At 38.3% G+C, this 25,444-nt stretch overlaps 1 protein-coding gene across 3 annotated transcripts in view; it reads right to left on the bottom strand.

Moving 5' to 3' along the window:
* plxdc2b (plexin domain containing 2b) overlaps positions 1-24,930 on the bottom strand; it is a 61,885-nt gene extending 36,955 nt beyond the window's left edge. Inside the window, exon 1 of one of the 3 annotated variants that reach the window (XM_082162174.1) lies at positions 24,472-24,930. In XM_082162174.1, coding sequence (XP_082018300.1) covers positions 24,472-24,574 — 103 coding nt within the window. In that variant the 5' untranslated portion in view covers positions 24,575-24,930. Of the gene's footprint in view, positions 1-20,871; positions 20,935-24,471 lie in introns of those variants that run through there. The other 2 variants (XM_082162172.1, XM_082162173.1) reach the window with 2 other exon arrangements.
* Positions 24,931-25,444: the final 514 nt, after the last annotated feature.

Here is a 25,444-nt window from a genome sequence, read left to right as displayed (position 1 = left end):
CAGTACTGCTTAATGGATCTGTCATCAAATGCTCAATGCTAATCGACTCGGGGCGGAGGGGAATTTTGTAAATTGAACTAAAACTCGTCTCCCTGTTTATAATCTCTCCTCTTCCCTCATTGCCCATTCCCTCAACAGACATTAGTGGTGCAACGGATCACAAAACTCATAGTTTGGATCATATTACGGTTTTCGAGTGACAATCGTATCAGCAAAAAAAGAACAAAATAAATACAATTAAAATGGGGGATTTTGATACTACAGCAAAAACTCCTAACTACCGGTAATAAAGTTAAAACATTATTAAAGACAAATGAACTGACACAAATAAAGATACTTAAAGACATAACCGACTGTATACAAGAATACTTGTCGAGACGGATATTTTGAGATCATTTTGTGTATGTGTTCAAGCTCAAGAAGTAGCGAAACAGAGCTCGATTATGTGTTCGCGCGCCATCTTAGAGGCGCCTCAGTGAGCGTGCATGGTTTGAGTGTGTGCGCAAAGAAAACAGTGTGCGATTGCGAATCGATATCTCTTTTCCCTCTTCTTGCATTTGAATTGTGTAAAAACAAGTGTTTTAAATTGGCAAACACGTGCAAATAATAAACTTTCATTATATAATGCTTAAATAAAATTAATCCACGTTGTTTTTATTAATTATTTGTTCCGAACCATGGGGCCTGGTTCGTACGGATTACGGATCAACTACGATCCTTTGCGCCCCTAACAGACATCAGCTTATGGCTGTTAATCAGATCACCGGCTAAATAATAGTTTGGTTAATTGCTGTATGTAACTTTTTTACTGTACTAAAGCATACAAATTCCATAATATGTTTACAGATATTTAGGAAACATGCAAAGTTCACTGAAAAACACTTCTACAGCCAGTTATTTTACACGTTCCGTGTTGTCAGTCGTCGTCAATTGCGCTCGTTCTTGTTGCATGTCCTCAAACTGGCAACCCGTGTGAGCATCGAGTCTGAGGAGGAGGGGTCGGGGGAAACAAGGTTTTCTGATATTTTGAATTTAGACTGCAGTATCGATTTCGACCACTAGCTGTCATTCTTACAGACAGCACCTTTAATACTCCTATGCGGCATTTTGAATATTTTGCTCTACCGTTTGGCCTGTCCAACGCCCCCGCCATTTTCCAAGCACTCGTTGATGACATCCTGAGAGATATGATCAATAAATTCGTCTTTGTATACCTAGATGACATTTTTTTTTTTTTCTCATTTCAGGTGCATGTCAGCACGTCAGATGAGTGCTACAGCAGCTGTTACAGAATCAGCTGTTTGTTAAGGGGGAAAAGTGTACCTTTCATGATCAGTTGGTTCCATACTTGGGGTCCATCATCTCAGGGGAGGGGATTTGTATGGTGAAGGTAAGAGCTGTCTCTGACTGGCCAGTGCCTGGCTTTCATAAAGTGCTTCAGCACTTAAGCCTTTTGCAATTTTTATAGGTGTTTTATTAGGACTTTTAGCCAGGTAGCGGCCCCTCTGACAGCATTAACTTCCACCAAGGCAAAATTTACAAACTTTAATCCAAAATAAACAAACACAAAATGAAAGTAAAGGCGGCATCCCCTCACGGACGACTACCGCATACACATAAACAAAACACAACGTATAAGTCTAGGCCTGGTCCTCTCTCGTCCTTCACTGTCGTCGCTCCTCATGCTTCTGAAGCTCCTCCTTGAGAGATACAAGACCGGTGCAGTGCGCAGGTGGCGCTCATCATCAATCACGCCTGGCTTTCCACACAGACGCTCTTTCTCAGTGGTTCGGCACCGCCTGACAATGTGCCTCCTCCCGAAACTATCTGGCTTTGGGGCGAGTGGTAGGTGTCGCCTGTTGCATCAAGGGCTGGGTCAGTCGATTTGCCTGGGGGTGTCCGGCGGCTCTGTTATTTGTGCCTGAGACAGGTCACTATCAGCCATCCGTCAGCGTTTTTGGTGGCCAGCCATGACTGAGGACACTTGTTGGTTTGTGGGTGCCTGCGAGGTTTGATCTCAAAACAAGTCTTCCAATCAACTTTCCTGCCCATGGTCACATATTGCCCTGGATTTTGTTACTGGTCTCCCTCCATCCAGCGGCAATACTCTGATCCTTATCGTGGGGGATTGCTTTTCCAATGCGGTCCATTTCAGTTCCCTTCCCAAACTCCCCTCGGCTAGGGAGACAGCCACAGCGACTTTTGGAGGGAATTTTGTCAGCAGCTGGGTGCCTCCGCCAGTCTGTCCTCACAGTTTCATCCACAGGCCGAGCGTGCAGACCAGGTTCTCACTCTTCCCAGGGTGCCAAAGATGCGGCCCCCTCAGTCCAGGCGTTTATCCAGCGCTACCGTCATACCTGGAGGAAGGCCAGGGAGGCCTTGGTCTGGTCCGAGAGGTGTACTTAAAGAGCTGCTGACCGCCGCTGGGCTGTGGCACCAAGATATGTCTGTGGGATATTTAGCCGGAAGTGTTGAATATCTAACCTGGCCGGAAGGGTAAAATTGATGGTTATTGTCTTTAGTCAAGGCTTGTTAAATCTAGCTTTCTGCCCGCTTTGAATCAGACGCAGAGATAAAGTAGTACGGTAAGTAGGACTGCACGATAATGGTTTAACTAATAATCACGATTATTTTGCCCAAAATTATAATCGCGATAATCACGATTATTCTCATTTGAGAAATTACAGAGAAAGAGAAGAGACAGCTAACAGTTTATATATATATATATATATATATATATATATATATATAAAGGCTATATTAAAATTTGGATTTCATAAATTCATTTTTTATTCAAAAGAAATCCTGTCATCCAGCAATCTCCTCCCTTCCTTCCGAAAAAAAGTGATGTAACCCCCTCATTGCTGAGAAATATAATGTAGCGATTCAGTAGTGAAGCTATTTTTTTACTAAAAGTTGCGGGGCAGCGTTGATAACAATTTTAATGTGCACCTGAATGTTTCTGTGTGTGTGCTACGTGATCTCTTATCTCTGTGTGCGAATGAGGTATGTGTGGTGTGATTAAATAAATAAAAAAAACAGTGCATTAATATAGAACAGTGATTAAACCGACTTGGATCTACCTGTGCATTAAATGATTCTATTGGACAACTTCCAGCCAATCAGAATCGAGTATTCAGACAGACCATGGTATAATATAATATTATATAAAATAATGGCAGTGCAAAATCAAATGAAAACATATTTTGTATTTACACAAGTCTGACCTCTAACAAAGTTTTTTTTTATATAATAATAAATAAAGTAAAATGGTTTCATTTGCAACCCTGGAATTGATTATGCACTGTATAAGCAGCTCTGATTGTGGAGATGCTTTCAAGGGGTATACGTGTAAGATTTAGTACCAGGGACTTGAGGTCCTCGAGCTATAAGGCACTAGTGACCTTGCCTTGCAACATTAATCAAAGACACACCTACATAACATTTCAATTATGAACTATTATGAATTATTATTTTAAAGTCACATCCTCTGATTGTTCACAGTGGTAAACACATGAACAGCTTGAGAGTTCATTACTGCATGGACTGCTGTGCTGCTATAGCTTTCTAAACTCAGAGCATGCCCACCCACGCTTTCCTGCTCTAACATCTCCCTCATTACAATGGGCTTCACAGGGGGAATGAATGTTCCTACATTTTTGAAAAGGTACTTCCAACAGTCCTTTGGATGACAAATGTTTCTAAGTGCCATTAACATTCAAAAGGACCACCTGTGAGTTAAAGGGTTCTTTGCACCTCACACGGCTTTTGGCATATCAACTCATTTGACCTTGTTATCTTCTTAAGGATCCAAAGTACATCAAGATCAAATATGACAAAGTGCAGGATTGTTACAGTTATAGTCAGTTATGTTCCGTCTTCCTTGTTTGCCTGTTTGAGCTAGTGACCTAGTTTGTCTGATTATTCATCCATTCACCTGTTGGTTCATCAATTATCGAATTAGTTATTTTGTTTGCTCTGTGTACTTAAAGGAATAGTTCACTTAAAAATGAAAATTCTGTCATCATTTACTCACCCTAAAGTTGTTTCAAACTTGTATGAATTTATTTCTTCTGCTGAACACAAAAGAAGATATTTTGTAGAATGTTGGTAACCAAACTGTTGATGGACCCCATTGACTTCTATAATACAGTAGTCAACATTTGAGGTGGATCAAAACCTTTCGTCAAAGTTATACCAGAATTTTTAACAATACCCGTTCTTGTCTTAGGACAACTTTGATTAACTTTTTTGATAGACTTCAAATGTTGACTACTGTATTTTTTTTCTTACTATGGAAGTCAATGGGAAACTGAAGTCACTGAAGTCACATAAACTGATAATTGAAGTATAATTGAAGTAAAATTTTTAAGGAAAAGTTATTAACTGTCTAATGTCTCACATTAAAATGCTGCATGAAAACATGTTCATTCTCAAAAAACTGATTACAATAAAAACCTAAATGTACAGTAATAACCCTTTGTCTGTCCTGTTGTGGTTCAGTATATTTATTCCAACCCTTTGTAAGGTGCTGTTTTAACACTGTTCCAATGAGTTAGAATACTTTTTCTTTCTTTTTTTTCTTTGAGAGCAGAAAGCCAAACTGTATTCTTTAGAAATTTAACATTAAGAAGATCTAGGAATTGTCTTCACTATCATCCCACAGGCATGTAGGAAGCTACAATATAACTCATTATATTGCTGGAACAATCCAACTATACCTCTCTTGACTGTGAGAAATCTCATTCAGCGATTACATTTAATTTGTTATGAGGGAGAGATTGAATCATAAACTGTACTGCATGTTATTGCACTAGTGCCATTTTGGGAGAGTCACCAATTATTTATAAACATAGCCATTCTCAAAGGAAAAGTTATGAAAGTTCATGTTTTTTAATAGAAAGTTCATGTTTTTTTTATACAGTTAAAATATACCTGTTCTGTTATGTGTGTTATAGTATAGTCTAAAAGCAATTCTAAATGCACGTTATATAAAAATCATTTTAAGGAATCCACAAGTATAGACGAGAGTGTGGTCATTTCCTGTTTTTATCGAGCACTAGAGTTAAACTCACCAGACATTTATCTCTTCCCTCACACCCCCCCCCACACACACACACACCCCCCCCCCCCCCCCCACACACACACACACACACACACACACACACACACACACACACACACACACACGGGCTGTAAAAGGAAGACGGCTGGTCTGGGACGAAACAACCTTACTCTGCATGCCTCATTCATCTCCCTTAGGGCATTGTAACCAGGTCAAATTGTTTTCATACATGCTGCCATATTATTTATATGTTTATGTTATGAATGTGTGTGCGTGTGTGTGAATAATGTTACAGTTTTTCTCGATTGTTTACACACATTTTCTGAAAGCATGCCTCATATTCTCAGAACTCTACACACAAATCCAAAAAAACACACACAATGGGCAAAACCCCTCAATTCTCCTGCAAAATGAAACTTTACATTCAAAACAATGTTATTTCTTCTCAAAATGGTATTTTGTTTTCAAATGACACACACAAACCATCATATGAATAGACATTTATAAGAACCAGTTGAACACTGATGTGCTCAATGTAAAACACTATGATGAATGGAAAACACTTCTTCTCCAGTCATCATAATGACTTAGGCCTTTTTTTGTTCAGTGTTCACTTACTACAGACAGTACATACATAAGTGTGTTGTAAAATATTTGAGAATATTGTTTTTATACTCAGAACACACAAATACATGGTAACAAATATATTTTATTTTTCCCACAAAAACAATGTACACCGTGTACATCCCAAACCAACACAAAGCTGCACATACAGTGGTCTACATACAAAACTACAGAAGAATTTACTGTATACAGTTACAGTAAAAAAAAAAAATCCAATGTTGGCATCCACTGCTCCATTGAAGAGCTCACCTGTTGCCCTTTATGCTAAAGCTCTGATTGCTAATTGTAAAACTGTGTGACGGGTGTTTGCCCATGTGATGAGTCAGTGTGCATATTTGAATGGCAGTGTGTTCCTTGTGAAAACAAGAGATTTTCTGCATGAAAATTGTGACAAAAGCAGAGAATTGTGTGTAGTGTTTTGAAAAAAGTGTGTTTTAGAAGTACAATTTGAGTGTAAAGCAGGAATTGAGCTTGTAGTTTAGCAGAATTGGCTCAGGGGGTTGGTGAATGAGTTACATGTTGTGGTCATTGTGTCTCAAGTACCAGAAAATGTGTGTAAACAATCGAGAAAAACTGTAATGGTAGTGGCTGTGAATAAAAAAGAAAGTTAAAGAAAATTACTTCCAAGTAAATAACTGAGCACACTCACATTCCAGAATTTTAGACTGATGCCTTAATGACATTTTCCATGAAATCACATGTTCAGATTTAATAATAAAAAATAAAAAAAAATAATAAAGGGATGGAAGAACTGATCTGTTTCTAAAAAAGCCAACAACATTGACTATATCTACTTTAAAACTGTTGGCCTGTCAACAACAATCTTCAAAAATGTCTTCTTCTCTCATGGCTACACCTATTCATTTTAATGATTTATTCTGCACAAGTAGTTAACATTAAGTTAACTAGCATTAACATTAAGTTAATTATTTAACTAGCATTACAATTAGCATTACAAACACTTGGTATGTACAGTATGTTGACTATATATGTTTATAGGTGAATTAATCAATTGTTATTTTATAACATTAAAATATTTTATTCTTATAAATGATTATATTACAACATTATAAAACACTGAACATTCAGACCCATTAGAGATAGTTAATTGTATTCATCCTAGTAATATCACACAATTAAAAAAAAGAAGAAAATTAAAATTAAAAAGAAAAAAAGAAACTTGTCAGAGCCATAGCCTTGCATGCAGCAATCCAACATATAAAGCAACAGTGTTTTGGAAAAGCATGAATACCAAAAAAATATATATTTTTAAATAAAACATCTTTAATGTCTTAAAAGCCAATTTTGTACAATAAAAAATGGAAAGAGGAAAGACGGTGTCACTTCTGAAATGTACACTAGTTATGCAATAACAAAGCAAAATCACACAGCTATTGTTTATATTTTTATGTTTTGTTAGCACTGTACCTCAGGCGAGATCATCTAATTTGCAAGGATCTCCCCCCAACTAGCAACTTCTGCTCAAAGCACTTCAAAGTGGTTTTTCTATGTCTTGGTTGCCATGCTCATTTCCTCTGAGAAACCGATAGACCTCACAACACATGGCCCAGATTTGCACTCACACAGCCTGGTCCCATTAAAGCATGTTTCCACATCTCAGTTTATGACGCGTGTGACCCAACTTGAGAGCCTTTTAGTGCTGCTTTAAATATTTAAAACTCCTTCAGAGTAATGTCAATGTTAATTATAATGAAAATGTAAAAACCAACATCAACAAATCATCTTAATTGTTATAAACGAAACCTTCACTGAATTAAATGAATAGACTTTGATTTCCTAGGTGAATCGGGTGATGATTCGTTACTGAATCACCACCTAATTCACCTAGGAAATCAAAATCTACTTGAAATTAAGAACTGTTTTGAGCACCCAAGTTTTGTGAGACCATGACTAGGTGACAACATGTAGTTCAGGATGCACATTTGCAGTTTTTAAATTAAATTACCCTTTATTTTGAATTAAAACAACATTAAAATAAACTATTAATTAAATATTTAAAACATTAAAATGTTTCCAAAACTAGTAATTTATAATGTATTAATCAGGGGGTGTTTGAACAGTTTGAACTGATGCAAAAACAGTATTTTGTAGGAAACACTGACTCGTGAAATGCACACCAAAAATGTGTTTTTGGCTTGGCACCCTTGACATCTGCAGTTAAACACATTAATAAGAAACGCCCTCTACTCCAGCTGCTGTTGAACATAGACAAGAGACCAACTCTCATATACCCACATACAGTGCCCTCCACAATTATTGAACCCCCTGGTAAATATGATCAAAATTGGCTGTAAAAAATAAATCTGCATCGATTATCCTTGTGATCTTTCATTCAAAAAATGTGAAAAATTCTAACCTTTCATTGAAGTAAAAGAATTGAAAGTGGGGGGAAATCACATTATGAAATAAATGTTTTTCTCCAAAACACGTTGGCCACAATTATTGAAACCCTTTTATTAAATACTTTTTGCAATCTCCTTTTGCCAAGATAACAGCTCTGAGTCTTCTTCTATAATGCCTGATGAGTTTGGAGAATAACTGACAAGAGATCAGAGACCATTCCTCCATACAGAATCTCTCCAGATCCTTCAGATTCCCAGATCCATGTTGGTGCTTCTCCTCTTCAGTTCAGCCCACTCATCAGGTCAGGGGACTGAGACGGTCATGGCAGAAGCTTCATTTTGTGCTCCACAACAAATTTTTGTTTTGATTTTGATGTTTGTTTTGGATCGTTGTCCTGATGGAAGATCCAACCACGGCATATTATAAGATTTCTAGCAGAAGGCGTCAGGTTTAGATTTTTTATCTGTTGATATTTGATAGAATCCACAATGCCATGTATCTGAACAAGAAGTCCAGGACCTCCAGCAGAAAAATATGCCCACAACATTAAAGATCCAATGGTATATTAAATTGTACACATGGGGTACTTTTTATCCTTGTGTTCACCAAACCCATCTAGTGTGTTTGCTGCCAAAAAGCTCTGTTTTAGTCTCATCTGACCACAGAACCCTGTGTTGTTTGAAGATCCAGTCGTGTCTGACAATTAAATTTGCTGGAATTTGTTTTTGGATGAGCGAGGAGGGTTTTTTTTAAACCCTCCCAAACAACATGTGGGGATGTAGGGGTTGTTTGATAATTTTTTTTTTTAGGCTTTCTGACCCTAAGACTCAACTAATCTCTGCAATTCTCCATCTGTGATCCTTGGAGAGTCTTTGGCCAGTCAAACTTTCATACTCGCCGTGCATTAAGACAGTATAGACACACGTCCTTTTCCTGTCAGATTCATAACATCTTTAGTTGGTTATAACTTCTTAATTATTGCCCTGATGGTCAAAATGGGGATTTTCAATTCTTTAGCTATTGTCTTACAGCCACTTTCTAGTTTGTGATGCTCAACAATCTTTTGCTACGCATCAGAACTATATTCTGTGGTTTTACTCATTGTGATGGATGATTAAGGGGATTTGGCCTTTGTGTTTCCTCATATTTAAACTTCTGTGAAACACGAAGTCATAGCTGGACAGTTTCATGTTCCTAGTCACCCTGGTGTACTAAAAAAGGTAAATATTAATGGGAATATACTTCAGAGATATTTTACTCGTAAAAAATTCTAGGGGTTTCAATAATTGTGGCCAACATGTTTTGGAGAAAAACATTTATTTCATAATGTGATTTCCCCCCACTTTCAATTCTTTTACTTCAATGAAAGGTTAGAATTTTGCACATTTTTTGAATGAAAGATCACAAGGATAATCGATGCAGATTTATTTTTTACAGCCAATTTTGATCATATTTACCAGGGGGTTCAATAATTGTGGAGGGCACTGTATATCACTGAAAGCGACCAAACATATCTGGACACACATCATAACGCTTAAATAAAACATTTTGACCTGGTTAGCAAGTCTTGTAAGTTCTCCATTTTTTTCGCTCTTGTTGAGAACTGCTGTATTGGTCAGGTTTCGCCTCTTTTCTTTTTTTGAGCTTTGTGTTTGTTTCACTCCTGGGGATATAGATAAATGTTTTCATGAAGTACATTTGTCAAGGGTCACCACATGACTTTCCACTGAATATTTCAAATCTGGACTAGACCATTGTTTTTCAGGCCAATACGAAATCAAATCTGACAGTTTTACCAGATAATTACGAATTTCAACTCCAGCTATATTTATGAGTATGAATGTGTGAACCACATGACATCCGGAGCACTTATGTGCTCAAGATCGATAGATCTTAGACAGTGGACCTCAAACACAAAGCACCTGAAAGGATTTCTGCTCCAAGAAAGAAAATGCACAAACAAAACACACAATATAGACATAATCTAATGAATATGGCAATTCATTCATTCAAATGTATACACAGATGTTTGGATAGCAGTTCGAATTGTCTAAGGAAACTTGTGCATAGTGATTTTCCAAAAAGTCAAAAGTCATACAGGTTTGTAATGACAAGAGGGCGAGTAAAAAAATTTCAGATTTTTAATTTTTTTGGTGGACTATCGCTTTAAAGGACAAGTTCGGTATTTTACACTTAAAGCCCTGTTTACAGATCGTTTCTGATGAAATAGAACAGTTAAGATTAAAATTTGGACACATGCTGCTGTCCCGAGAATTTTAGGTTTCTTTCGCTTTCCCCTCCACCTCCACAATGGCTGCATAGGTGCACTGGAACAATCCTTCCTAAAACGCATTAAACTTTCGTTTACAAAGACGTGAAACTCACAGAGTGGTCAGGGCTGTTCACTGATATGCTCACACAAAAATCACTGCAAAAGATGCTTTTGAAAGATGAATTTAGAAGTGACCAAACACATCAACGTTTTCCCTATTTAAAAACAGTTACACGAGTAGTTATACGACCAAGTATGGTGACACAAAATAAAACGTGGCGCTTTTCTAAGCAGGTTAAAAAGGATAACTATAATGTGTGGCGGAATAGCACTTTTGGGAATACTTCAACTCGGCGCAGTAAAAAGTCACGCCTGATCCTCTTCCTAGTGTTTTTAAATAGGGAAAACGTTGATGTGTTTGGTCACTTCTAAATTCATTGCTGTTAGATACCATTGAAAATACTGGGCTAAGCTAAAGTGCTATCAAAGTGTCGCCGCGCGCCAGAGCGATTAAGTGCACGCACTGAGATGAGAGAGGTATGTATCAACTCGTCTTAGTTAAGGGAATAACAGTTTAATATGAAAAAACGGTGGAGTATCCCTTTAAAGGTGCAGTATGTGAGACTGACTGCTAGCGATTGAAATGGGCACTGCAGTCCAAATTCAAAATAAAGACTCGACTCGACGTTCACGCGGGTTGCCAGATTGAGGACACACAACAGGAACGAGCACATGTGTACCAGATGTGGGCCGGATCTGGGCCGACACTATTGGCGCTTTTCCACTGCATGGTACGGTACGGTTCGGTTCGGTACGGCACGCTTTGGTGCTTTTCCACTGCATGGTACGGTACGGCTCGGTTCAGTACGGCTCACTTATGACGCATTTCCACTGCATGGTACGGTACGGTACGGCTCGCTTCGGCTCGCTTTAAATGGTACCACCTCTGTTGAGGTTCCAAGCGTACCGTACCGATACTAAAATGTGACGTGAAAACACTGCAGATCACTGATTGGTCAGACAGAATCATCACTACCAGCGTCATTGTATTTACAACACGAGACACTAAACCCGCTAGATTTAAATAGCCAGTAGACAACAGCCAACGCTGTAGCGCCTGTTTTAAAAGTATTTGCTTCAAAAAAAAGAGTATAAACTTAAAAAAAGAAATGGCTGAATCGTGGTCAGTGGACGAGGTGCAGACGTTCCTCTTGTTGGTTGCCGAGGAGCGGATGGGGAAACCCGGAATGAAAAATTCGCATTTAATATGATGATGTCATGGCAGTAGAGACGGCAACTATAACGATCAGTCACACCCACTTTGAAGCGGTACTAACTGCAGTGGAAAAGCAACCGAGCTAAAGCGAACCGAACCGTGCCGTACCGAGCCGAGTCGTAACACGCAGTGGAAAAACGAAGCGAGCCAAACCCTTCCGTGCCGAGTCGAACCGTACCGAGCCGAACCGTACCATGCAGTGGAAAAGCGCCATATGTTACTGTCTTGGATTATTCTTCCATCACATTGATATTCATACTGGCATTAAACGCCACAGTTTAATGGTTAAATCATGAATTTATCATAGAGAGAATTTATCACAGAAATTCTTTTATTTGTGCACACGTGGTGGCTCCTTCGTTCAACAAAGCTTCTTTCACAGAGTTATGGCTGCTTTATTTTTTGCTTAACACCAGATGGCGCTGTTTCCGACACTCTCGAAGCTTTGAATCTATTCCGAAACAATCAGGGGAAAGCCTCAGTGCTTCATGGGGCTCCATTTGCTATCCCTAACAAAAGCAAGTGTTGTGCCAAATTATTACCCCCCTAGTATTGGTAGGTTTAGGATTAGTTGTGGGGGAGGGGTTAGGATTAGGGGTAGGATTAGGCAATCAGGCATATAAGGGAAATAAAAGATTAAACTTTTTAACGGAATATTGCAAAAGCAGCACATTACAGTAGCGAGGGAAAAGCTCCCTGTATTGCATGTAATCACAACAACAAAGTTTGTCAGGCGTCTATGTCAGCTGAGGAGATTAACGTTACAAAGATTAACAGAGTGTTTTATTATGCATAGCAATTACTCGTTTTTGTTTAACTCTGAAACATATGTGGAGTTATCTGCTTTTGCTAAAAAGCAAATTTTCAATATATAAAAAACACTTTCAATGAACTTTAATTTAGCAAGTTACCTGTATTTTTTTTAGTTGTTATTATTACTTAATTAAAACAACCCAGATGCAGTCTGATTGATATTACTTGGAATGCACATAAAAAAACAAAAAAAACATGATTTATGAAAATGGACAAGAACAGAGTTATCTGTTTTTGCAAATGAACTCGAACCCGAATAGGACGTGTAATTTTCATGGAGTTTAACTGAATGTTCATGTTATATATTTTGGTAGCATTTGTGAGTTAATAAAAATGTAACTGGTTGTGTAAACTTGGCACATAATATCTAAATATCAATAAATCAATCGAAATAGCCCTGAATCGAATCGTAATCGTATCGCAGAGCTTTTTGAGGTATCGGCAAGCATCGTATCGCTGGCTGAGAGAATTGATATCATATCGTATCGTGATAAACTGACCGATTTACACCACTAATAAATACAATATAGGTAGGTCTAAATCCATGTGATCACTTATATCAATATTATATATATATATCATCATATCATCCAGCCCTAAAATTTGTATAGTTTTTTTGTCAGTGTTTATTTAAAAACATCCGATTATGCTTAATAAGCCGACAACACACATGGTCACTCATCTTAACGCGGAAAGCCGTTCTCTTTTATCGGAGTAAGGTCATAAACGGCTTAAGCATAAATCGGTCGACACAGGTCGTTTTTTGCCCATTAATCCGATTTCGCGCGGCATGTAAATGCATTAACCTGCTTGACGACTTATTGAAGTGTGCATGTGTGAAATGTGACAGGAACAGAGTTCAGAGAGAACAGAGAACTTAGTGCAGATTTAAACACATCCAGATAAAGCAAGCGTTTTGCAGGGAAGGAAAAAGGTAATATATCACAAACGCAGACTCTTTCATGACCCAGAAAATGATAAAAATGTCCTCTCATCTCATGCAGCAGAAGTTGTTCAGTCAAAACGCTGCATCTGTAACTGCATGAGAGGATAATATACAAGCTGTAAGTTTCCCGCTGATGTTGAAAGCTTTATTTAACATCACAATCGACATAACTAATTAATTACTCGGAGTCAGATACGAAAATATAGTTCAGAGTTATTGTCAAATGTAGCAAAAATTGCAAAGCTTTCTCGTTTTAGATGTGTTTTGTGTGTTTTTCGCAACATTCCCGCTGAAAACCAATGCTACCGCTCAGTCTTTTTGCCACTCAGTGGGCGTGACTGCATTCACTCCAGCTGACGGTGACGTCACACGCATACCCTCTATTTGTATGCTTTAGTATAGTCAAAAACTTACATACAGCAGCTTTAAGTCTAAATTAGGCTTGAATTGGTTTGATATTTATACTTATATCTTATTATTTACATCCGAGTAGAGCTCGCGGTTATGGTAAGGGGCGTGAAATTTCCTAAACACGCGCTAAGTGCTGCTAATCACAACACACTTGGCCAGCCAATCACAGCACATTCCGTATTTCGGAAGGAGGGGTTTCATCGAAACAGGACCTAGACGGTGCGTTAGAGACAGACTGGGGAGGTGCTGTAATAATGTAAAATATGTGAAAAATAATGTTTTTTGAACAATCAAGCATGAAAGCATTTTCTAGTACACCCCAAAAACAAAATCATGACTTCGTAAAAGGGCTTAATAGGACCCCTTTAAATAATACACACAAGAAAAGATCCCACAGCTGTAGATTTCTCTGTTACTTCAGCCACATAACTAGGCATCCAGGTTATCTCGGATGTATGCATTTTCTAGCGTAGTTGGCTGGTATCACACTAACATGAACCCTGACCTCCCTGCCAAGGACAGAGAGCATCCTATGCAAAATGTATTCCTAATTAACATGTCAGACTTAATTTCTTTGTGCTTAAAAAGTGTCAGCCAGGGCACAGCACAAAAAAGCATGTTCATTATGCTCAATTAGGCTTTGCTGATTAAATTATCCTGGAAACATCAACCCTCCACAACACGCACAACTATTAGCCTGTAACTATGTGCTAGCTCTAAGTTCAAAAGAATAATAAAATATGTGAGCGATCACAACTGGTTTCATCTAAAATAAGAACATATGACTAGATAATATAAAATGTTTGACTGCTTGTGATGATGTTAAAAAAACATTTAAAAAATCTTCGTCATGAGCTAAATTTAGTTGATATCTTACAGATGTTTTAATGGTTATTGATAATAGAGGGTTTATCACGGTAGGTTACAACCCATATTCACACACATATAAACGTAGAAATACTCTTAGAAAGATCAGAAACATCAGATATGAATGATGTTGTTGACTGCCTTGGGAAAAGCATGATGGGAAAATAATATCCTTGGGGCTGTTCTCAGATCAAGCAATTCAGGCACCCACCCACAAACCCAGAGACAGACAGCACAGCTGTATCACTCTTATCTCCCACTCCCATTAATGTGTACAAGACATTCAGTTATGAGCAATAACTATCATTATGTAGATGGGCAGTTTGCATTAGAGCTCCGTCTGCCTTAGACCGCAATGAGACAAAATGTGATGACACAAAACTTTGTATTAATTCCTAATGACATGCAAATGGGGCTGCAGAAAAAATGTAAGTAATCTACAGCATAATTGCTCCAATTAATTTGTTTGTAAATAAACCATAAATTTACATTTCTTAATACATTGACATTTCTTAATATATATTTTTTTACATATATTAATCAAAATAAGCATATGTTGCAAATGCTCTAATGATAACTATCTTCAGAACATGAGGAGGTCAAAATTTGCTGCTTTTATACAGTAGTTTAAATCTAATTAATTGGTGTGTAAAACACTAGTTCCGATGTATGGGTCACTGATTATAAAATACAGCATGCAACAAACTGTATAACTGCACAATTCCTTATTACTTTACAAAAAACATTAATGCATTGGTGTTTTCACAGGGGATGAGGCTCGGGGAGGTTCCCTTTAGAAACACACGCAAGCAGTATAATGTGTTTATGCTTTAAAGTTCTGCAGATCTAAGTGTTTTTGTCTGTTTCTGCTGAAGTGAATTTTCCCTCATCCAACAAACACACACCCACCACTCATACATACACTCCCTAAAACACACACCCACGGTTCCAGTTGCAGAAACACAAAGCTTTATTGTTCAAGTCCGAGTTAGTCAGAACCCACACAGTCCTGTTAAGGCTTGCATGAAGCTGAAAACAGCATCATGAACATGATTCGGGTGTTTATGTGTGCTACTGGGCGACTGAACATAATATTTCGAAAAGTGACAACATCTTTAAACATTTCAGGAACAAAAGGCAGAAGGTAGAGAGATTTGAAAATGGGGACTTCATTGTTAATGCAAAATATACACAAGTTTGGAGAAAAAAGATTTAATACCCTTAAGTTGATTCTGCCCTATAGCAATAAATAAAAAATGCCAAAACAACAACAGGTTTTCACACAGGTTTTGCACACATTGGTCGGCCAAACAGATAGTCTCACTATTGGATGAGTCAGTGTTGCTGCATTGGACTACTGGGGTGGGGATGCTCAAAAAAACAGAGCAATGTTTTGAAAATGCCATGGGATATTTGGTGTTAGCTATTTGTGATGAAATATTGAGACATTAATGTCTGGTACAAGGGTGTGGTGTTTTGTTTATACTTGTTAAAGTGCTGCTTTTAAAAACCACAGTCTCTCTGGACTGTAATGTACGTGTTTGAGAGCTGGTGAGGGAATCAAAATGTGAAACTAACACTGCAACTGATTAAAAAACTCAGAAGAGAACTGACAACCATATTTAGCTGTATAAAAATATATCTTTATAAATCCATAATCTGATGAACTCTGGCCATTGCTGTCATAACTCATGTATTATTCCAAAATAAGTTCCATCATTCTAGATCAGAGCTTTTTAAACTTTTTGATGTCAAGTACCCCCAAATATGCTGAAAACAGTTTTGCTGTGTTTTTGTAGAAACTGTGAAACATTTCTTTCCAGGATTCTTTGATGAATATAAAGTTCAAAAGTACAGCATTTATTTGACACAAATTTAACAATGTAAAAGTCTTTACTGTCTCTTGATCAATTTCATATGTTTTACACCATTTTCTCTGAACTCTTCTGTGGCCCCCCTTGCACCCTCTCTGGATCACCCTGATCACTTTAGAAAGCTTCCAGAAAAAGCAGGATTCTCTTGTCATTGTTGTTACACAAATCAAAAAGGATACTGATTAAACAGAAATTGAGGGCAGATGTCCATAACAAGAAATGAAAGATCTTTTATTAGAACTGACTTAAATAACTACTAAAAAGAGATTTAGCGCTGCATGATAAATGTGAGCAGCAAAACTAGACATACCAGCAAAAACAAAATCCCTCCAAAAGAAAAAAAAATAGAGAAAGAAACAAGTAGTCCTCAAGAGAAAACGCATTGTGCTGGTTAATTGTCCTTTGCTGAACACTCAAGTGCTTGTGAGTTTGCTTGAGTGAACTGAAACTTTCATTACCCTTGAGCCAACCTTTGCTAACCCCCCACAGTGACTGACACACACACACACACACACACACACACACACACACACACACACACACACACACACACACACACGCACCACAGACAACACACACGCACACACCACAGACAACACAGGCACACACACACACACACACACACACACACACACACACACACACACACACACACATTTACAACTTCTTGCTATTCCAATCTCTCTGCCTCATCACCCATTCCATCTCATTCACACTAGAGGCTCTGTTCAAAAGTCACTAGATGCTCTGCATTCACTACTTACATTTGGGTCATTGCACATGTACAGGTGCAAGACATCTTTTTAGATGTCCTGAGAGCAGATTGTAGCAGCTAACCAGCCTCTGTTTTTTTCAAGGAGGAAAAAAAAAAACAGCATTTGGAGTTTGGACAACACTTAACATGTAAATGAACAACTGAGGTTAATAGCACACATAATCTGCTGTTAGCAAGCTATGTTTGAGAATAGTGCATTGAATATGTTTGTGAAAGAATAACAAACACTTCAGAGCGGTGTAATTAACTTTTGTTGAAAGGTAATTAGCTAAGCTATGAAGAAAAGGACCTCATACTGAGTACCATTATTGCAGCCCTGGAGAGAAAGACAGAGAAAGGCAGAGAAGGATGGAAAGAGAGCCAGGGAGGAATTGAAAACAAAAGCACCGCTGGAGGCCTGAAAAGCATTGTGAGAATGTGAAACACATAAGACCCTTAGAGCACAATAGACAACTACTGGAAACCTCTGACTTTCACCAAGAAACTCTCTCTTTCTCCTCCCCTCTTTCTTTCACAGCTGTATTCATTGAGGTCAAGCGGTACACTTTTAAATTGGATTTAGTCTGGTTAAAGTTGAGGCATACTTTTAACTTCCTCTTCATTTGTGGCAAATGTAACTGAACAACTTCATACCATTTGGAGCGTGATTGTTCATTCATAAAGTGTAATATTAGTTTTTGTTAATGTACACATGGTGGTGCGTCTGGGAACAACAGTCAGGCGCTGTAAGCTACCCAGAAGGACCCCCCTCTATCCTTTTCTTCATAGCTCTTTTCATCCTTTCTTGGGAACTCATTCAAGGATGAATAAAGCCTAACTCAAGCTATCCATTCACTTATCCGCCATGCTGAAAGAAGGGAAGGAAAATTGCAGAGCCTAGCATTCAAACAAACTCATTCATTCCAAATGACTATCTTGCCCAACATCTATTCATTTGTCTGTTTTCTTCCCTAATTTCACATTCGCATATATATCTGACTTATATTTATATTTTCATATATACTATTTAGTGCTGCTTTCAGTTTTTTTGGACTCTCTTTCTTTGCTCAAATAATCTTCCTTTAAACGGCCTTCTCCCCCTACAGCAGTCACTCCTGAGAGACATGAAGGTCAATGGAAGTTCCACTAGCTGCATCTGCAGGGCTCGTTTTTGTGTGTGTATGAGTTTGTGTGTGTGGGAGACTGTTGCTTTTGGCATTATGATGGATGATGAACTTAGAACCAGGCTGTGTATTAGAAACAGGCTGTGCATCAGTGCTATGGTCAGTTATCTTGATGCCAGGAGGCCTAATGTGTGTGTGTTTGTGTGTATGAGACAGAGAGGGTTTCATCTTCAACTTAGCCAAGTTAAGGAAAATGAAAAATGAAAAATACCCGATGAGCTCACGCTGTCTTCCATCATCTCAATGTCTCATACACGCACGTATCAGCGTATCAGTCACACCCACCGGCTCATCCAAACAGGCTCAGGTTTGTGAGAATGAAGCTGCAGACAGTCTTGTTAGGCAAAAGATTTACAGAAAAGGAGAGAGGGATGGAAAATATGCAGGAAGGATGTCCAATTCTAATGACGTCCAGATGGAGCAACCACAACTATCTGTTACTAAAGGACAACTCTTAAAGTAAACACTTGACATTTTATAAATTCTCAAATTCTTACTTTATTCTTCCAGGATGGCAGGAATAAATTAATAACATGACCTTTCAAGGAAGACGTTTAATGTATGGTTAAATTGAAAATTTTCATAGCCAGCACATGTCCAGTAAACAATCCAATCTAGACTCAATGGACACCAAAATAAATGGACGTCTGGAAATATAGCCTAGTTAAAAATGACATGAACTACTGGCAACACTTTAGCCTATGAAGCGATGCAATGGGATCACAGCAGAGAGTATGATACTAGCTGAACCTGATTTATACTGTATAGTCGCTCAAACACCTTTACAAAGATTTGCGACATTCTTTAATGCTTGACTTGTGAGAATCAGACATGCTGGCATGTTAACTTTCCATTGAGAAGTGGGCAGGAGAAGTGGGCAGAAAAAGTGGGCAGAAAAAGAGATCAGAAAACTGCAACAATCACTAAATGTGATTCTCTCAGGCGGTTTGTGATCAAATGTAATAAAACTCTTAAAAACTGTCATCATTAAACTATTCAAGTTTGTGTGTGAACATGAATGCCATGGTACCTGTAAAGTATATTTACATTTCAGTGTACATGTATTTATAATAGAATCTAAACTGAATGTTTTGAATAGCTTTTACTGCAAGCACCAGTTTATGTATAAAAAGCTAGTCCACAAATGGGAGATTCCACCCTGTGACCTCTCACTTCGCGCCACCAAATTTAGCAACAAACTATTAATTTTGTTGTATTGGTAGCAAGAGAAACACACCCAGCTCTTCACTCCTATTAATAAAGTATTTTCTGACACAGCACTGCAGATGGCCAGCGCACTCTATAAATAATGCTTTATCTGGGCCACGAGTCGAGAGACAGACACTTTATGTGTACAAGAGATGCACATCACTAAAACTCAAGCATATGAAGAGATGAAGCTACCCGCCTGTGAAGGTACAGTACAGGTAAGAGAAAAACCATTACAGGGTACAAGCAGACATAAGATGCTCAATGTGATGGGTCTGAGCAGCCAAGATATAGCTTTATATTGTTGCCATGGTATAAAAGATTGATAATCCAGGGCCAAAGGCATGACCCAAGCTCCGGGGTGGTATACAGCCCACGGATTCAATGTTATGATAAGATATCATAACTAAATCACTCCCTGTGAGACTTCACAGTGAGAATTTGACCTTTGCAACTGGTAAAAAAAAAAAAACTCCAGTAGTGCATTGCAATTCAAGAAGCTAACAGATTTCCTACAAGAAACAGACGCTCAGACTTCAGACTTGAACCTTACATGGATTTTTAAATGAGATCTCAGCACAGACTCAAATATTGCAAGGAGTAACTGTCATGCTCACTAATGAGAAAAAAAAATGCTATGGTAAAAAGTATAACCCCTAAGAAGAAATTGAGGACAGAGAGAGAGAAAAGGAGAGGAGCCAAAGGGAGGGGGTGACAGAGACAGACTGAATACAAACCTAAACCCAACCCTTTGGATGAACTACTTAAGACTTGTGGGGGCCCTGCATTCTCACCATCTCTTCTTTTCTCACAGAGTCCCTCTGTGCAGTTTCAGAGCTGTTTCTCCTAAACCATCTAAAGCAGATGGGCGATATACTACTTTTAATAAATATTAATAACTATAATTCAAAACCATGCTTGTTAAGTAAAAGACTTTCTTCACTTTTTGCCAAAAGAGACAGCAACAATCCCTTGACCCCTTAAAACAACTGTATCTTAACCCAAAGTAGTGTTCTGGTGGAAGGTATGATGCTCAATTTATCTATAATCAGTGGCGGCTGGTGGGTTTTAAAATAGAGGCGGTGCCACACAACATTTTAGCGGTCTGATTTTTTAACTGCTTTAAAATGGATTTTTTGGTCACTTATATACCTAAATATTTATAGAAAACGACACAGACATCAAAGACAATATAAATATGAGTTCACACACCTAGCCTATCACTTGAAGCAAAATCCATTCTTCTGTCCTTTTAAATGTCAATGTTAAAAGAGCTTATACCATGGTCTGGGTGAATACTCGATTCTGATTGGCTGCAGGGTGTCCATTAAAAAGTGATAGAGGACACCTAGTAAAGGAGTTCTGGTGAAACTGACTGTTTACCGTTCGAAATTAATAAATAAATGCGCTGGCTACATCAGCTGTGAGTAACCATAGCAACAGGCAGTAAACTGAAGGGTTCTACGAGCTGAGCGGACTATACTCCGGTTGCTAAATAAACCGTCAGGCGTATCCAGGGAAACCAAGTTATTGTTTGTAAAAACTTTAGATTTCGCTTTGTAAAACTAATTAAAATATAAACTAATGTTTTAAAAATGTGTTAATGCCCTTCGAGGTGTCCATTGTCAGGTATTAATGGACTTCGGCGGAGGCAACCGTCCGACGCGCACGCCTCGCCGTCGTCCATTAATATCTGCGTAATAGCTGCGTCAGCAGCCATGTCACCCTGTAGCCCAAGACTGGTTGCCCATTGAAGCTAAGCAGGGCTGAGCCTGGTTAGTACCTGGATGGGAGACCTCCTGAGAAAACCAGGTTGCTGCTGGAAGAGGTGTTAGTGAGGCCAGCAGGGGGTGCTCACCCTGTGGTCTGTGTGGGTCCTAACGCCCCAGTATAGTGATGGGAACACTATACTGTCAAAGAGCACCGTCCTTCGGATGAGACGTAAAACCGAGGTCCTGACTCTCTGTGGTCATTAAAAATCCCAGGATGTCTTTCGAAAGAGTAGGGGTGTAACCCCGGCATCCTGGCCAAATTTGCCCTGTGGCCTCTGTCCATCATGGCCTCCTAATCATCCCCATATACTGATTGGCTTCATCACTGTCTCCTCTCCACCGGTAAGCTGGTGTGTGGTGGGCGTTCTGGCGCAATATGGCTGCCGTCGCATCATCCAAGTGGATGCTGCACATTGGTGGTGGTTGAGGAGATCCCCCCCTTCTATGTAAAGCGATTTGAGTGCTGAGAAAAGCGCTATATAAATGTAATGAATTATTATTATTATTATATCTGACAATGGACACCTTGTCGTGCATTAACCCTTACATGTTTGGCTGTTTAGTGAAGCTGATTGCTGTAGCCTATATCCAACTTAGCCATGGGGTCTTCCTTCATTTTTAATTTGTAGCTGTTGTTTGAATAGTAGTTTAGTAAATTTGTTTATTCAATATATCTACTCTCCATAGTTACATCAGCGGTAGCAGTTCAAACTAATATCACGTAATTTAAGCTTGATGAATTTTATTAACATTAAATTGTACTTCACAATTTTGGGTAGGCTGGGCCTCCCTTGCCTCCCCTGACGAGCCGCCACTGTCTATAATAGCTTTCAAGTATTAGGGAAAAAACTGAAAGTCTTTGTGAGGGTTGACTCTGTTCTTATCAACCAACTTGAACTCAACTGTTTTGGCATTTAGAAGTGTCTGAACACGTTTACCATTCACTCAGCCTCAGGATCTGTATCTGTCTGGGGCAGGAAAGTAATGGTTATCACAAGCTACACAAGGCTGATTCACATATAAGATTATGTAATGTTGTACTCTTGGCCAACTTTGTTGTTTTTCTCCATCAATAGAAATGAGAGATCGCTATTATACAAAACACACACATACACAACCACAACACTCAAGGTACACATGTGAGAGACATTAGACTGTAAAGTTTTGTTTTTTGGGTGCAAAATTCACGTTCCCATCCTGTCAAGGCATGCAAAGTAGGTTACAAACTAGGTTACAGAGTTCTGTTTCTGAATTTTGAATACTTTATTAAAAACAAGAACATTAAACCTCTTGTCCTATGGTGTAACACCATTTACACAGCAGTTAGTTCCAATTTGATTGGCCAAGAGGCATGAGTGCTGATACATCATGCTGCCTTCTAGTGCACTTGGAAATCCCCTACAATTTGAGCATTCACTATTTTGACACATGCATTCAAGAATATTTTATTTTTACATTACAAATAAGTAACATTTATTTTTATATGAATTGCATTTATATCACTTATTTAAGGTTAGTATTTAACAAAAACATTGTGAAAAAGCAATCCATGCAATGCGAGTGATTAAAGGCAGGATGAAAAAGAAATTGAGACTGTCTCCCCTACTGTGAGGTGTATCCAGGAGGAATGGATTCTCGAACAAGAATTTTTTTTAGCGCAGGACTGGATTGTTGTCGATTTCTAATTACTGCGATCGTGTGTGAATGACAGATTATTGGAGGTGTGGATTTATGAATTTGATTTTGTGGTGACTAACATTTGTTGTCTAAAAGTTAATTTGTACAAAGCACCTTGATATTACAGAAATGCAGCACTGATAATAAAAAAAAAAGAAGTAAATTAGCAAAATTGTTAATTACCATCCACAAAAACAAGGTTCAAGCGTCTGCACTATTACTGTTTCTCTTAGCGGAAATGAAAAACCTGGAGTGGAGCCGGAGCGGAGTGATAACAATCCTTTGAAAGTGAAGAGGAATTTGCTGCAGCTCCACTGATACCCTATAGCCTACTCACAGACACGTCAAATGTTTTGGTTTCGTTTAGAACAAATTCGCATAGAGAAAAATAAACGAACTGTAAAGTAAATTTACCCAGCATTACCTTTTTATTAAGTGTAAAGGTTGTATAGCGATATCATACCAGCTGATTTTGCTGAAAATCGTGCCGATATTCAGTACAGCATATCTTGTTACCCGTTCAATATTGGTTATATATAAACTATATTCGAGAATGCGTATCTACGAGACACGAACAAAGGCAGCAGCTCAAGTCGGATAAGTCGGAACATGGAAACACCTTGGAATTTATGACTTGAGGAAGAGTAAATTACTGCAATCTACTTTCCTCTTAAATGTGTACAAGAATAACAGTTTCGGCTACAGTTTGTCGAATCCTCATGTGTCTCATGTTTTAAATAACCTTGCGCAGTGTAAAACGACACAGTAGAAGGCGAGAAACCGTATAGCTTTTCTAGTGATGAACAGGTTATGTGTCAACGAAAACAATCCCGCTCCACTTAACAGAAACTGAAAGATTTCCCCACTCATATTCTTTCTGCAAGAAGCGAATTCACATACCGCTTGAAAACAGCTGCTGAAAAACATCGCCTGTAGCATAAAAACAGCACATCATAACAGCACAGCAAAAGCACATGCTCAACCCCCATATTAGCTTATTCATTATAATGCATCGCGATTATTATATATAATATATACATAAAAAAAGAATCAATATAGCACCCACCAAATATTTAGAAAAACTAAAAGTGCCAATGAGTATGAAAAGAATATGCACAGCTCATTATACGCTTTTAGATAAGATGCACACGTATCATTTTGATTTTGATGAAAATGCATTCTGTTTTCTCATAATGCCATTGTTTAAAAGTCCTATATAACAAAGTTATAGCCTGTCTGCCACATGAGAACATATGCAACTTATCGCTTTAGGTCATGGCGTGAATACCTGATTCCACATCCCTATAGCCATATCAAACTCCTGTCATAAATGAAGATTATACTCGAGTCCACGAGCACTCACCTTCCGCCGTTAATTCTCCTCGGGTGATCTGGAAAACACTTCCCAAAGTGTGTAAAACTAGAGCAATTCCCACAAACAAATCGAGCGTGCTTGAACCCGCCATATCAGATATCCACTGAGGATGATGTCCTCAGTTTCTTTTGCTCTGTCGCCGCCAAAGAAAATGTAAAATAAAGACAAACAGCGTGTGGTGGTCAGTCGCTGAGCATTCCGCGCTTCCGCACTGTGTGTGTGTGTGTGTGTGTGTGTGTGTGTGTCGCGCGCGCTGCTGAAGCTACTGCCTCACCGCTCCTGTGATGCGAGGGATCGCGACGTGCTTCCGATAACGCGTTTCCTTGAGACTTCAGACCCAAACAAATCCTAGCAAGCAGAGTTCAAGATAGTCTAGAAAAAAAGACCAGTCTAGCTCGCCTCTTATCACTGCATTCACCAAGAAACTAGGAGGTGTAGATGGCGTCACACATGTACCACCAAGAGTGTCCTGACTCTGATGGGGGCTTCACAGACATGAAGTGGATTTGGAATAGACGGTTCACTGATTCTTTAGACATGAGACAAAACATGTCACACAAATGTATCTGCCTTTATTTTTTTTTTATTTTTTTTTTTAAATAGCAACAGTTCCACTTTAAAAATAAGCAGAGATTATCACTAATAGGCTATTTTTAACACAAATACACAATTGCATTAGATTAAAACTAGCCTATTTGTATTTAACTTTATTTAATCATTGTATTAAATAAAATATAAATATATATTAAATAAAATATAAACATTATAATATGCTGTAACAAAAAGTTAATTTAAAAAAATGGTTTCACAGATGTGACCCTACTTTTTGTCAACATCGTAAGACATGATTCGTTTTAAAATTCACGTAATAATCATCAAACCAGAACAAATTTACAGTGTGTAAATAAAGACTTAACTTGTCTTTTCTATAAATAACTGAGACATGAAAAGGTTGAAAAGT

This window comes from Leuciscus leuciscus (genome assembly GCF_965113295.1).
Source record: "Leuciscus leuciscus genome assembly, chromosome: 2".
NCBI classification, from domain to species: Eukaryota; Metazoa; Chordata; class Actinopteri; order Cypriniformes; family Leuciscidae; genus Leuciscus; species Leuciscus leuciscus.
This window is presented reverse-complemented; position numbering and strand designations above follow the sequence as displayed.